This window comes from Emys orbicularis, chromosome 25 (genome assembly GCF_028017835.1).
Source record: "Emys orbicularis isolate rEmyOrb1 chromosome 25, rEmyOrb1.hap1, whole genome shotgun sequence".
NCBI lineage: Eukaryota > Metazoa > Chordata > Testudines > Emydidae > Emys > Emys orbicularis.
The window spans coordinates 954,733-969,405 of NC_088707.1; the positions used below are offsets into that span (position 1 = coordinate 954,733).

The 14,673-nt window shown below is 55.2% G+C and overlaps 2 protein-coding genes across 5 annotated transcripts; both read right to left on the reverse strand.

The window, feature by feature from the left end:
- Positions 1 to 651: 651 nt before the first annotated feature.
- LOC135894543 (glucose-6-phosphatase catalytic subunit 1-like) lies at positions 652 to 5,048 on the reverse strand. Of its 2 annotated transcripts, XM_065422658.1 has the most exons (6): positions 4,831 to 5,048; positions 3,921 to 4,030; positions 3,721 to 3,826; positions 3,088 to 3,255; positions 1,971 to 2,086; positions 652 to 1,163 (listed from the first exon to the last, which is right to left on the reverse strand). In XM_065422658.1, the coding sequence occupies exons 1-6, from the start codon at positions 5,046 to 5,048 to the stop codon at positions 652 to 654; spliced, it is 1,230 nt and encodes a 409-aa protein (XP_065278730.1). The 2 variants fall into 2 exon arrangements, with proteins under 2 accessions (XP_065278730.1, XP_065278731.1); XM_065422659.1 differs by lacking the exon at positions 3,088 to 3,255.
- A 2,856-nt stretch (positions 5,049 to 7,904) lies between these two features.
- LOC135894552 (glucose-6-phosphatase catalytic subunit 1-like) lies at positions 7,905 to 14,292 on the reverse strand. Of its 3 annotated transcripts, none has more exons than XM_065422670.1 (5): positions 14,063 to 14,292; positions 11,586 to 11,695; positions 10,263 to 10,341; positions 9,636 to 9,751; positions 7,905 to 8,416 (listed from the first exon to the last, which is right to left on the reverse strand). In XM_065422670.1, the coding sequence occupies exons 1-5, from the start codon at positions 14,290 to 14,292 to the stop codon at positions 7,905 to 7,907; spliced, it is 1,047 nt and encodes a 348-aa protein (XP_065278742.1). The 3 variants fall into 3 exon arrangements, with proteins under 3 accessions (XP_065278742.1, XP_065278741.1, XP_065278739.1); XM_065422669.1 differs by having other exon boundaries at positions 10,239 to 10,341; XM_065422667.1 differs by having other exon boundaries at positions 10,236 to 10,341.
- Between the last annotated feature and the right edge of the window lie 381 nt (positions 14,293 to 14,673).

Sequence of the window (14,673 nt, forward strand, 5' to 3'; positions counted from 1 at the left end):
GCACTCCTTGCAACCTCAGCACAGCTTTCCCGCGCTGGGAGCCCATGGACACGCCATCCCTGCTCTGCTGGGGCCAAGGTGATTGACAGCACTGTTGTTCAGTGTGTCCATAGCCAAACACATTGGCCCAGAGGGGACTGAGCCATAAGATGGGTAGGTGCCGACTGCTCCCCGCTCTGGAGAGCGTTTGGTACGTTGTAGTGTAAGAGGCTGACAAGGTGGCCTAGAGCTGAATTCTGTGTGGGACACCTCCCCCTCAGCTGTGGCTATGCCCTCGGCTGGGACAGCGTTCCTGACCGCCCCGTTATCCACTCACACTCCCTAGAGCAGAGGTTACCATTTGTGCCAGCCTGGGCTGGGCCAGGGGCTGTGGCCGAACGAGGACCCCATTACATTTCACCCTGTGCCAGCACTGAGGTGTGTGATAGTCACTCACTTCCTTTCCCACACAGGAGACAGTGAACTTCCCCTTCCACTTCACGGCACTGAGCCGTGCGTGTGAGCTGATCACGTAACCCAGAGCTGTGAGGTCCGTGGTGCCGGGAGACCTGTTACTGCAGTGGGAAAGGGAAGGGGGAGCCCTGCAGAGCACATTCCCCTGCCCCGAAGAGCAGCCTGGCTTGGCAGCTACGACGCAAGTTTGCAGGTCAGCTACAGGATCTTCTTGTCACCCCTCCTGAGCACCTGGGCAATGCAGTAGGGGATGAGTGCCACCGCACATAGGTGGGCAGCGGCGCTCTTGCAGAAGGACAGGACGTAGAACAGTAGCTCTCTGTCTGTGGGGAGGTCGAAGGAGTCGAAGAGGTGCAGGACGAGGAGCGAGGCCGCGATGCAGCTCAGGCGGAAGGGCAGCTGCTGGCCCATTTTCCCTTTGCAGCTCTCCAGGTACATCTGGGAGTTGAGGGCCAGCCCCAGCCCAAACAGGATGCCCAGGTTCCTGAGGAGGCTGGCGAAGGGGGTGGTTTCAATGTGGACCCACTCCGGCCGGTCACACCACCTCTTGGCTTTCTCCAGGGTCCACAGCAGGTCAACACTGAGAGCCTTCAGCAGCAGGTAGAACCCCAGGGCGAAGCTGAACAGGAAGAGGGTGGTGCCCAGGTACCTCCGGAGACTGGCGTTGTAGATGGAGTGGATGTGGTCAAAAGCTTCTGCTACTACCATCCCTAGGGGCAGAACAGTCTCTGTAGGTACGTCTACACTGCAGTTATTGTAGTGTAGCGTATAGACGTTTGGGCCGGGGCTGGTGCCCACGTTCTAGGATCCTGCGTGGTGCGAGGGTCCCAGAGCTCAGACTGCAGCTGGAGCCCAAACGTCTACACTGCAATTAAACAGCCCCTTAGCCCGAGCCCCACGAACCGGAGTCAGCTGTCCCGGGCCAGCCACAGGTGTCTCACTGTAGTGTGGACGTACCCTCACTGAGCAGCAAACAGGCCTAGCTGCAAAATGTACTGGGTGGGCTCAGTGTAGAAAGGCCTTGGGGAAGGAGCAGGAATCAGCTCCTGGTACCAGGTGCTAGGCACATGTAGTGACAGCCCCAGGTCACCCAAAGTGACTACTAACAACGGGGTGTGCAGAGAACTGGGACCCTCCCTCCCGTGCAATGGGCAGCAGGCGCCTGCTGGTTAGCATGTGACCCTGGCGTGCGCTCGCTCTCTCTCTTTCTAAAGCACCATGCAAAGCAGTGACATCATGTCAGCACTGACTGATGGCATTAGCCATGCAAGGGGAGGCCGAGCCCACTAGGCCATGGGTTTGCTTCTCCACACTGCCGACATGGGTACCTGGGGAAAGACGATCACCAATCCCTGCACTCTGCCATCGTATTTTGAGTACATGGTGCTCCCAGAGGTGAGGAGGTACATCTCCTCCAAGCAGGAGCAAGGCTATCTAGGGCTCAGATCGTCTCTCTGGTCACTGGGCCCTGGAGAGCTGGCGGGTGCTGTGACGGGGGAGGCAGCCTTGACACTCACCTGAGATGACCCCTGCGATCACCTGATGGGGGAAGTGAGCAGCTAGGAAGACTCGGGACAAGCAGACGCAGACCTGCACGGCCCAGAACGCAAGCCACAGGAGGCCGCGGAGGCACCTGCAAAGAGACAGCCAGCCAGGAAGGTCGTGGGCGCACAGGGCAAAAGCACTTTAATAAAGCCACAAGCGGCCTGTGAATGACGGGAGCCTGCGCGCTGGCTGACTGGCTCCTCTCTAGCTAGCACGCAGGAGCAACCGTGCCAGCACAAGTGCCCATCTCGCTAGCTAGACAATGAGACCAAGTCTATGGCCTAAATGTGTCTGCCACGAGGCCCAGACATAGGAGCTGGTACTGGGGTGTGGCAGCACCCCCTGGCTTGAAAGGGTTTCCGTTATATCCAGGGTTTGCAGTTTGGGAAAATGGCTCTCAGCCCCACCACTATACAAACTGTTCCAGCACCCCTGGGCCAGATGTTAGGGCACCCGAACCAGCGAGCGAAGGCCTTTCCCGTGCCTGGTGCCTCCTGCATGCTGCAGCAGCTCGAGCGAAAGGGGCTTTCCCCGGGGCTGGCTGATTGGACCCACGCAGATCTGCTGCCAGCTGAGAGTCACCTCCCCTGTGCTGGGCTTGACTCACATCTCACAGATGCTGATGCCAGTTGCTGGGCAGTAACTAGCTGTGATGCAGCAGTGGGCGCCGCTGATCCGGGTGCAAAAAGCCCCAGGATATTTCCTTTCGCTCCAGCTCTTGGGGGCTTCGCACGTCCCACTTCTCATGTATCTCCCGGTCCCAGACATAACATGGGGCAGGAATTCATGCTGACCGGGAAGGGGGGGCATTTACCCACAATTCCATTAGTCATCCTCCATTTTGCCTTGTCACCCTTGGGACCCTCCTCAGCAGGGTGAAACGATCCCCTCCCCAGGGCTGCAGCAGCAGGTGGAACCGGCTCACTCAGCTCACTCACCCAAACGGATTGTGGGTGGGGGCCGCTGCAGAGCACCCCCCTTGTGGCCTGGGATGGCCCCGCCAGCTCGGCTCCCTCTGGGTTCTCCGTACTGACACCCAGACCCCAGGAGTGAGAGCAAGAGCCCCTGTGGTGGAGCCTGATTTCTTACCTCTCTTCGAAAGCACTAAGCTTTTCTTTATGCCTGTAAGTCCAGCCCTCCTGCCCCCTCAGGCCTCCCACCGCCTCCTGTTCAGAGCTGGGCTGATCCAGGCTAGTTACAGCCTTCAAGCTGCTTCCCCCAGCTGGCCCCTCTGCACTTAGTCCTTTCACCCCTGGGCTGGGAGACGGCAGCAGGCAGGCTCCTCACCTTGCTGGTGTCTCCCCTGTGATGAGGGAGGAGGCAGCACCCTCCTTCCCAGGGCTCCTCCCAGCTGGCTGGGAGAAGGGACCCATCCCATCCTCACTACCAGGCTCTGGTCCTGGGCCCATAAAGAAACAGTAGCCTGGGTTTTCCCCAAGCACTAACTGTTCCTCCAGGACGAACCATCTCCCTTTCTCCCAAGTCCCAACACCTGCTTATGCCCTTCCCTTTGTCCTCCTCTACTCCCAAAGTCCCAGGAACCCTAAAGGGACACACTATGGAGCAGACTGACCCCTATTCCCCTTAAGGGGACAGTCACCCTGTTATAGGTATCAAGTCATGCGCAGTAAAAACCTGTCCCGTTCTGACTAACACAGAGCCAGGCCCAAGCCACGGGCCACGGGCCACGAGAAGGCCCTCAGGCCACAAGGCCCTGCTCACCTGGCTGCACAGGATCTGTGCTGGGTGCCCTGGACGCAGGGCAGCAGGGCAGTCACCATGACGTAGTAGACTCCAGCAGAACCCATGGCGTGGCCTGAGGGGCTTCCTGCGGAGAAGACCCAGTCCCGCTCAGTTAGAAGGGAGAGAAGCCAGGGAGGAAGTTGCAGTGAATCTGAGGGGTGCAATAGCGGGAACCTCACCTGGGCCGGTCTCACAGGTGAGGGGGAACTGCTGGATCACAGGGGTGGAGGCGTTGCCATAGTAACCGGTTTCATGGACCCACCAGTAGGGTCTCTGCCCAAAGAGGATCCTGTAGTGAAAGGAGAAAATGACAATGCCAGTGCGTGGCCTGGGACATGTCACGTACCCTGCAGCGCGGATTCCCGGGGGCGGCGGAGCCCTGGCTGCCCTACGCTGAGGGCTGTCGGGAGGACTCTGTGGGTGCAAAGTGCTGGCTCCATAACTATCATGATTTACTCTTCTTGCCTTTTCAGCTCACTTATTAATTCAGCACCAGCCTCTGCTTTTCGGTGCAGCTCCTGGGCCACAGCAACAGGACCGATAGTTGCAGACGAATCCAGGCTGCGGACAGACAGTGGGGAAGCATCTAGGTCCTATGTGCTGTGAGTAGACAAAGAGCTTCCATGTGTTCCCTGTAGGGGCCCCGCTGTGTGCAGAGAGGGGGACTGCTGCAGAGCTCAGCGTGCCTTTGGCCCAGGAGCTGCTGGAGCGAAGCACAAGGCTGTGGGTTTTGGAAATTGCCCTTCCCAGCTGATAGCCGAATATAATTGCACCAGCAATTTGCATCAGCGCAGCCCTTTACCACAAGAACTCACAGTGCTCTCCCCACATTAATTGAGCTTCACAAAACCTGTGCACCAGTTTACTGAGGGGGAAGCCGAGGATGGAGTGGTAAAGTGACTTGCTCAAAGTCACAGAGCTAGTCAGTGGCAGACTCAGGGACAGAGCCCAACTGTCTTGACTCCCAACCCTGTTCCTCAATCCCAAACCCAGCCTTCCTCTCAGAGAGGCTACATCAGACCCTGGGAGGGGTTGGAAACAACCCCAAACTGCAGCACTCCACAGCTGCTTTTCAGAATCCACACTCACCACTTAAAGACCAGGTTGAGCCAGTCCCCGATCACGGCCACCCAGATCAGCTTGACGCCCACCGCCTCGCAGAGGTGGAACCAGATGGGGAAGAAGATGAAGAATGTGGTTTTAAGGTCAGCAGCGAAGGAGATGAAGAGGAACCAGTCCTGGAAGCCCTGGTAGTTCTCCTGCAGGTACTGCACCACCTGCACCCCAGCACTGTGCAGCAGGTCCATTATGGCTCCTGGTTGTGTCTCTTTGGATCCCGTTGTTTGCACTGACAGCTTTGTGAACTCTGCTGCTTCTTATACCCTGCCAGCCTTAACTCTTTTATGACATATGCAATGATCTTTGATCCTGAGCCACCCCAGCCAAAATCTATTGACAGAGCCAGAAATCTGGAGCAAACTGCCTGTACCATCATCCCCAGGAATCAATATCCCTCATTTCAGAGTTTCCCTCTGGTTACTCCTGGGCGTGTGGGTGTCACTAGGGGAAAGGGCAAAGTTGGGGAGTAAGGCAGAGAATTGCACAAAAGCTACAACGAGCTAATTTGGTGTCACAGTTTTAAAAACAAAGACAGGTTTGGTTGGATGTTAACCTGCCTCTCCAGGAGAATGATGGGCTAGAAAACAGACACCAGTAGGGCATGAATCTGTCCCATTTCTCTGAAATCTGTTACTGATTGTTCAGACTAAATGCATTTTAAGGGTCAAATCCTCAACTGGAATAACTGGGCATAGCTCCATCAACTGCAATGGAGTTACACTGACCACCCTAAAGCTGTAGGTTGGGCTTTGGGTAAAGCAGGTTGTTTTACTTGTATTTATTCATTTGTTTGACAGGTCAAATGCAGATTTCCCACGGTTAGAAATGCAGCTGTGCCCTGCTTTACCCCTTAGACCTTCTCCAGGTCAAGATGCGTCAGCTGGTAGCACTCACACCTCTGGGCTGAGGGAGGTGGCTGAGTTCAAGTCCAGTTTATTGTTGCTGCAAAGGTGAGACCAAACCCTGGTCTCTTACAGTCCCAGTTTGCACAGAAAATGTGCCTCCCACAGAAGGTGTCTACATGAGGCAGAAGATGCATACTGGGCCAACTTCTGATCTCAGTTCTACCAGTGTAAATCTAGTATGACTCCACTGAAGCTATGTGTTTGCTCTGGATTTGCCCGGAGTGTAACTGAGATCACCAGCTGGCTGAAAGTTTATATCCAGGGTTGCTCTGGGAAGTGTGTCATGTAGTGCTAGGATTCCCAGTGAAGGACATGTGTGCACAGAACGTGTGCAGCCCAGTGTCCACTGAGAAAGAAGTGAATGATCCAAGTGTAACTCCGTCCCTGTCTCCCTTCTTTGCTTTTCCCTAGTTGGGAGGCAGCTGATACTGATCTTTGTTGAGCACCCAGAGTATTCCTGGTTGTACAGATGTGTGCTCCATTGAGATGAGGGAACACAACATGCACCAAAAACACAGAAATGTCTTCTCCAGCTGCACTTTTTCTACTAGGGCAGGCCAGATGCTTGTGATCCCAGCTGCGGAAACATTAGGTCCCAGTAGGTGATTTGTGGAAGGATCTGTGTAAAGGCATGAGGCAAAAGAGTACATGTTTGATGGTAAAAAGCCGAGGAAAAAGGAATCTCCCAAACAATGTGATTCTTGAGATATATTTAATCCCCAAAACCGTGTGGGAAATACAGAAACTAACAACCCGGGAAGAGAACCCCCCATCCACGGGGAAAGGAGCCGGTGTAAACAAGCAAGACAGCAACGGCCCATGGCACACTCAGGATTTCCACACCGGTCCCTGCAGTGGTTACCAGCAAACAGGAAAACAGCTCAATAGGTGGCGGTGAGGGGCAGTTTGTGACGCAGCAGGATCAGAGTGGGGGTCAGGGCTGTGCATGCCATCAACTCGTGACACTTTGCTGGAGAAGTAACAGGAGATAACAGAGAAAATAAACATGTTCCCTCCCCTCCCATTCACATCTCACTGTTCCAGTTGTGCAGGGATCTTACCACTTACTGTCTCTTTTCAAACTCTTAGGTCTGAGTAACTCAGGCAAAGAAACCTCAAGCCAGTAACAGATTGAAAAGAAACCATACATTGGTAAGTTCCCTGCTCTGGCAGGAACTTTCATCCCACAAGTGATCAGGGCAGACCTGTGCCCAAGTGAGCAGGAGTTTTGTGATATGACCCTCAGGGTTGGTTATTTCCCAGCAGGTCTGGGATCTCGTGTGTCTGCTGGTGAGGGCAGGGAGACACTCATGAAACCTGGTATCAAGGGCTGCATGAAACAACTGCCAACACCAGCTGAGAGCTCCTAGGAAGCAAGCTACAGCTTGCATCTCACGCAAAATCCAAATGTAAATATCTCACTCCAGGGTTACAGCACAAGCCCAGTGCATGCTGGGATACAGAGAGGGGGTACTAGTTTCAGAAAGGTGACACACACGTTATTTGCACAGGTTGTAAGGCTCAGATTCATCATGGTGTTACTCCAGGTTTACGCTGGTGTAAAAGCCTTGAGAACAAAGCCACAATCCTGGGACACCATGGTGACTGCGAAAGCCAATCGCCCTTCACTCACTGCACACGGCGTTAAGGCTTTGCGTAGGTCTGTGTCACATGTCTCAGCACCTCAGTGAGAGCCCCAGGTTGTACAGTTCCTACAATTCCCTTTTCTTTCTGCTTAGCATATGGCAGAGAGGCATGTGTGCACAGCTGTGTGCATGGGGGTGCAAGGACCATGCCGGGGTCAGGACCACCTTCTACTGCATGAACGGTGCCAAGGGTCAAAACCAAACCACGCTTCTTTTCTCAAACGCCCAGTGTAAAGCAAACCCTCACCTCCAAAAAGCCCTCCGCGCCAGACTGAGTGCAGGTTCACAGGACTCTCGCCTCACCCACCCCCGTCTCTCAGACAATTCTCTGTGTCTTTCAAGGCCATGTAGTTTGTGCAACTGGCACAGAAGAGCCAGCCCGTGCCCCATTCAGTTTGCATTGGCTCTGTGATACAGCACCACAGAGCAGTCACAGGCCTGATGTCAGGGCTAGGAACTAGAGGCAGCCAGTCCCATGCAGCTCTGCTCGCTCTCATAAAAGCTTTTCCTCCTGCCTCCTGATGAGCCGGGCGACGCAGTAGGGGATGAGGCCGGCAGCAGCCACGGGCACGGCCGCGCTCTTGCAGAAGGACAGGACGTAAAACAGCAACTCCACCTTGGTGGGAGGCTTGAAGGAGTCGAAGAGGTGCAGGACGAGGAGCGAGGCCGTGATGCAGCTCAGGCGGAAGGGCAGCTGCTGGCCCATCTTCCCTTTGCAGCTCTCCAGGTACATCTGGGAGTTGAGGGCCAGCCCCAGCCCAAACAGGATGCCCAGGTTCCTGAGGAGGCCGGCGAAGGGGGTGGTGTCAATGTGGACCCACTCCGGCCGGTCACACCACCTCTTGGCTTTCTCCACGGACCACAGCAGGTCAACACCGAGAGCCTTCAGCAGCAGGTAGAACCCCAGGGCGAAGCTGAACAGGAAGAGGGTGATGCCCAGGTACCTCCGGAGACTGGCGTTGTAGATGGAGGGGATGTGCCGGAAAGCTTCAGCCACTGCCATGCCTGATAAGGGAGACAGACATGTCAGCGATGCAGGAAGGAGTCAAGGTACCAAAGCCCAACCCTGTCCTTCACACAACAGACACTATTCCCGCTTTCCCTGCCTGGGCTGCCGTTACCCGCTGACAGCAAGGCTCCGGCCTGTTTGCAAAGTGTGGGGAGAAGAGGCGGTTAAAGGCCTTCCAAGGCACCTGGGAGACAATCGCTGGAGGAACAATTCTGCTGACTCAGCAACGCCCAGGTTCCCATTTCCCCCAGACCGGCTGCGGAGCCGCTGGGCACGATGGGGGCGATGTCAGACGACAGGTCTGGCGTCGAGGGGGGAGCAGCAGCAAGGCCATAAGGAATGAGGCTCCTGTTCCCATGACAATGCCCCAAGCCATAACCATCCTGCCCTTCTCCTTCCCTTTGGCCTATTTCTGCAGGGCCGGACTCCGAGCCCCTCAACCCAAGTGGCGGCCCAGGGGTCACCACAGGGCTCCCAGTGGGGCCCACAGGCCGTGAGCTCTATGGGGCGGGGACTGGCTCTGCTGTTTACGCAGCGCAGCAGGGCTGCGTCTCAGCTGGGGGGTACCACCGCAATGCACATTGATAATAATAACAGCACGAAGCAGAGGGAGATGGACCAAGGACTCCTGGCTGCCCCGTCTCTGTTAGGCTTTGGGGTCGTTAGCTGCTCGGCCAAATTCCAGCAAAAAGCCTGGCACAGGCCTGGGGCCGGGCACATTTTCAGCTGTTTATCTGAAGCCAGATAATTAGAAGCCAACACCCCGTCCCCCCAGCCCCAGCACTGGGCAAGGGAGAAGGGTTCAGAGGGTCCCCTGCTCCCTTTCCGCTGCATCAGCCCCCTCGTCCCTCTGCTGCGCTTGCCCAGTTCCAATCAGACTCTCCCCACCCGGCTCCTCTCTCTGTCGCTCCCTGCCCCTCTCCCGTCCAGCCTGGCAGTGAGTGAACGCAGGCGGGGACAGGGCTGCCCAGCGACGCCAGAGAGCGCTGCCCTTCCATGGCAAAGAACCACTGGCAGGCACTCTGTGGGCTTTAACCCCGCACCTGCTGAGCCAGACTGCAAGCCTGCTGGGCAGCACCCTGTTTTCCCCCCTCTGACAACAGAAGCGCTTGGTTTCTTACAAGGGAATAACATGGAAACGTCCCAGAGCTGCCTCCAGCCCACCCCGCGGTGTGGGGAGCAATCCAGGGAACCGCCCGGGCAGCAGCACCTCACCTGCAACGACGCCCGTGATGACTTGGTGCGGGAAGTGAGCTGCTAGGAAGATCCTGGACAGACTGACAGACACCTGAACCCCCCAGAATGACATCCACAGCGCCCCCCGCAGGCACCTGCAACGAGCAGCGAGAACACAGCAGTCAGTGGGCTGTGGGATTGGTGGGGGGAACGTGATGAACCGTTTACTCAATAAGTAAGATTTGTGGGACATTTCAGGAGGACAGACACAGCAGCAGCGTCTGAGACGGAGACCCCAGACCCCGGCTGCCAGATCTGAACCAGGCCGTCCCAGTGCCTTGCTGCGGGGGGAGACTCAATCCCACGCTGGGGTCTGAACCCACCAGCGGCGCTCCCCATGCAGCTCCAGACTGCACATGCCATGTGCACATTGACACAGCCAGGGGCTGACGGGCACGAGCCCAAACGGGGAGCCGAGCTGGTCTAGCATCAGAGTACGGTCGGCTGCCACGGCCAAGCCAAGAGGAGCCGCACGCATCTGGGATTAGCTGGAGCTCATTCTGCCCAGAGCTAATGCCACTGCCCTGAATTACACCCCTTGGCCCTGCACCCAGCGCGAGGGCAGAGCTGGATCCTTACTGCTGCTGGAAGGGGGATCTCCGGCGCCGACGCAGGGTGCTAAGCAGAGCCGTCACCATCACGTAGTACACCCCAGCTGAGCCCATGGCATGGCCAGAGGGGCTGCCTGTGGAGGAGAATTGGGAGAAGCCTGCAGTGAGCTCAGTGAAGAGAAAACCCCTCCCACTTCGTCTTCTGGCTGCCGGAGAGTTTGAACGCACAGAAGGGAATCATCTCACGGTCTGTTCTAGCCCAGGCCGCCTGCTACAGGCTTCCTGGGCTGATGTTTGATGGGGCCTTTCCCGAGGACTTTAACTATTTAGACATCGTTCCCTTTCACAGTCTCAGCCCCCTGATACCTTGGGTGTCGGCTGCTGCTCCTTTAACTGTCTTTTGTCCATTCCAGGCCAGGCCAGAGAGCCAGAGCGCTTGACTGTATTATAAATCGGATCACAGGTAGGACAGACAGACAGCTGCCGGGAGCGAGAACCCCTGTTCCAGCCCACCCCTGGTGAAAGGTTAGGTGGGAACCAGACCACGTGGGGGGAAGGCAGCCAGAAGGGGACTCTTCTCACAAAAAAACCAGCTTGGTTTTGATCTGTGTGTCACTCTGGCCCCCAAAATCACAAGCTGGGGATTGGAATCCAGTCTGGCCTCTAAGGATGCAGGAAAGGCCTGGAGGCTCAATGCAGAGAGAGGCTGCTGCAGCCCAGGACAGTCCAGAGTCCACCCCGAAGCTGCCAGGCTACAGCTTGAGAGAGGAGTTTTGAGCAAAGGAGGCTGCGGAGGTTGCTAGTGTGCAGACGACCCAGACTTCTCTGCCAGGAGGTTAGCTGGCATAGCGCTCGTCCGGCCCATTTCCCACCCGGGGGCCAGTGCAGCCTTGTTACTGGGCAGCTCCCACCACCTCCCTTGGGAGCATGCTCTGCCCTCGGGGAGGTCTCACCCTTCGAACGGAGACTCAGACGCCTAGGTCAATGAGGCGCACCAGCTGCCCTCAATCCCAGCACTGCATGGAGCCTGTGCGGTGCGGGAACCGACTCAGGCCTCCAAATGGGCATGAATTCAGGGCCTGATTTCTGAGCACCTTAATCCCAGGAGAAATCAGTGGTCACTCAGTAGGACGACTCCTGGGGGCAAAGTGCTACTCAGGACGTGCAGGTGTCCTCAGATGGACCTTTGATTCTACGTTCTTTGGGGCAGAAACCTGCCTCCTCTTGTGGGTGCAGAGCGCCTAGCCCCTTTGGGGTGTTACAGTCATTAACAACCAAAGGCTAATGGTTGCTGTGGGTGCAGTGACTGGTGTCCAGGCTGTGCATTTGTCAGCTTCTCCTGAGTGCCGCATGTGCACTGTGGAGGGGGGTTGCTCACCTGGGCCGGTCTCACAGGTGACAGGGAACTGCTGGATCACAGGGGTGGAGGCGTTGCCGTAGTAGCCGGTCTCACGGACCCACCAGTAGGGTCGCTGCCCAAAGAGAATCCTGTAGTGAAATGCAATGGGTCACATGGTCAAATCAGGCATCATCCACCCCCCTCCTCTTGGCCAGCACAACCGGTTCATTCATAGAGGACGGACTCCACATGGTGCCAAAGTCAGGTCTGGGCTCATTAGCCAGGAAAGAGCGTGAGACCAAGCAGATGTTTTCAGGTTAATCAGAAAGTGTCTGTTCTCAGGGGAAGTGAACTCTGCTCATGGCTCTTGCTCTTTTCCTGGAACCACCCTTTGCCTTCTGACCATTATCTCACTGTGGTCAACACGAAATGCTCTAGAAGTCCCGAGACCTCTAACCAGCCTTTTATCCTCCCTGAACAGCGTGTTTATTTTATTCAGCAATCTCTGACGCTGGGTCAAGGCCAGGCAGGGGTTTCTTTAAGCAAGATGATGGCATTTTGGGGGACAAATATAGCACATCTTGGCTATACTGGAGGACATGAGGCCAGATGGGCAGTGTCTGGTTTAAGCCCCCTGAGATGAGCGCTAGTTGCCCAGAAATACACTGTTGGGCTGCCGTATGATGGCGTGTACTGCCCACCCAAGCCCTGCACAGCCTGGTCCTTGCCATGACCATGACAGGAAAGGAACAGGAGCTTGAACCAGGTGTTTTTAACAGGTTTAAAGTGAATTTCCTGCCGGCAAAAGGTGCTCGATTGACAGCTCTGATCGCTGACAGGCTGCTATTTGCTGATAGTGCAAGCCTCCCCCACAGTCCCCTGCAACTGTGCCTCCGCCCTGACCTGGAGAGACCTGCGTTAGGGGCTGAGAGGTGAGAACAGTCGCCAGGGCCTACTGAGGCCTACTTAACATTTAGGTTGACATAGCTACGTTGCTCAGGGGAGTGAAAAATCCACAGCCCCGGGTGACATAGTGACACCAACTTAAGCTCCTGTGTAGGCGCAGCTAGGTCAAAGGAAGGCTGCGCCCATTGTCCTAGCTACCACTGCTTGGGGAGATGGTGTTTCTACAGCAACAGAAACACCCCTTCCGTCAGTGCAGCCTGTGTCTACGCTATGGGGTCATGCAGGCATCGCTAAGGCCCCTGCTATGGCTGTAGTGTAGACATGGCCTCAAGCCTCGGCCTCTTTACAGTGCCAGTGGTCGTGGTGTCTTTCAAGAGCAGGGTTTAACTGATACCACAAGACAAACATTGCAGAATGACCGCACCCTGCAGCCCGACCCCCAGCAAACCTGCCCTGCCTGAGGAAGAGTCAACAGTGTGCCCTTGTTGCCAAGAAGGCTAACGGCATTTTGGGCTGTATAAATAGGAGCATTGCCAGCAGATCGAGGGACGTGATCGTTCCCCTTTATTCGGCATTGGTGAGGCCTCATCTGGAGTACTGTGTCCAGTTTTGGGCCCCACACTACAAGAAGGATGTGGAAAAACTGGAAAGAGTCCAGCGGAGGGCAACAAAAACGATTAGGGGGCTGGAGCACATGACTATTGAGGAGAGGCTGAGGGAACTAGGGTTATTTAGTCTGCAGAAGAGAAGAATGAGGGGGGATTTGATAGCTGCTTTCAACTACCTGAAAGGGGGGTTCCAAAGAGGATGGATCTAGACTGTTCTCAGTGGTACCAGATGACAGAACAAGGAGTAATGGTCTCAAGTTGCAGTGGGGGTGGTTTAGGTTGGATATTAGGAAAAACTTTTTCACTAGGAGGGTGGTGAAGCACTGGAATGGGTTCCCTAGGGAGGTGGTGGAATCTCCTTCCTTAGAGGTTTTTAAGGTCAGGCTTGACAAAGCCCAGGCTGGGATGATTTCGTTGGGAACTGGTCCTGCTTTGAGCAGGGGGTTGGACTAGATACCTCATGAGGTCCCTTCCAACCCTGATATTCTATGATTCTATGATTCTGAGAGTCTGTGGAGCACGTGAGCTTGCCTCTCTCACCAACAGAAGCTGGACCAATAAAAGTTATTACCTCCCGCACCTTGTCTCGCTGACTGCCAGTGCCTCTATCACTCATTTAATAAATTACAGTAATATTGATGTGCCCAGAGCTACAATAAATCAAACATGGTATGGAGAGGAAATCAGGCAACAGCGCCCTGCTGGCCCATCTGGGCAGTTTCTCTTTCTAGTATTAAATTACATCAGTTTAACTCAAGCGCTCAAGAAGATGCATTTTTACACGGCTTAATTTTAAAAATACACAGACAACCCCTTTAATGCACTTCATTTGTAACACAGGAGCCGTTTAGTATACGATAATAACGTATCTCATGTGAACTTCTGCATGAGGGTGAGTGTATATGAGTGCACGTGTGTATTAACGTGAGTGTGCCCCTCCCTGGCTCTCTTATAGACACATAACCCTGGGCCTTGCCTTGGCAGTGAGGCCCACACACTCACCACTTAAAGACCAGGTTGAGCCAGTCTCCGATCACAGCCACCCAGATCAGCTTGATGCCCACGGCCTCGCAGAGGTGGAACCAGATGGGGAAGAGAATGAAGAAGGTGTTTCTGAGGTCGGCCGCAAAGGAGATGAAGAGGAACCAGCCCTGGGAGCTCTGGTAGTTCTCCTGCAGGTAGTGAGTCATTTGGACTCCAGAGCTGTGTACAAAATCCATTCCTGTCCCCATGGCCGCAGCCCAGGCTGCGGGGAGATTGCTGGGGCTTTGGGACGGAATGCGACGCCTCACTTTTTGGGCTGGCTGGTTATATACTGCTTGGGATGCAGATTACATTTGCTTTTCAAAGATGTCCCCCCAATCAAGACATGTTAGCACCAAAGCTCCTCAGCAAACATTACTTCACAGGAGTTTGACACAATTACCTTCTCCAGGCTTCTGTCTCAGCAATTCACAGTGATCTGCTCAAATCAATCATTAACCCACTAGCACTGGTGGGAAAAATGAGACTTTCTTTTTTGCAGCTTTTGCTGTTTTTCCAGCCGCTGAAAGGCTCCCAGGAAGGGGACTGAAGGGTCAGGAAAGGGATCTTAACTGTGTTTAATACAGTAC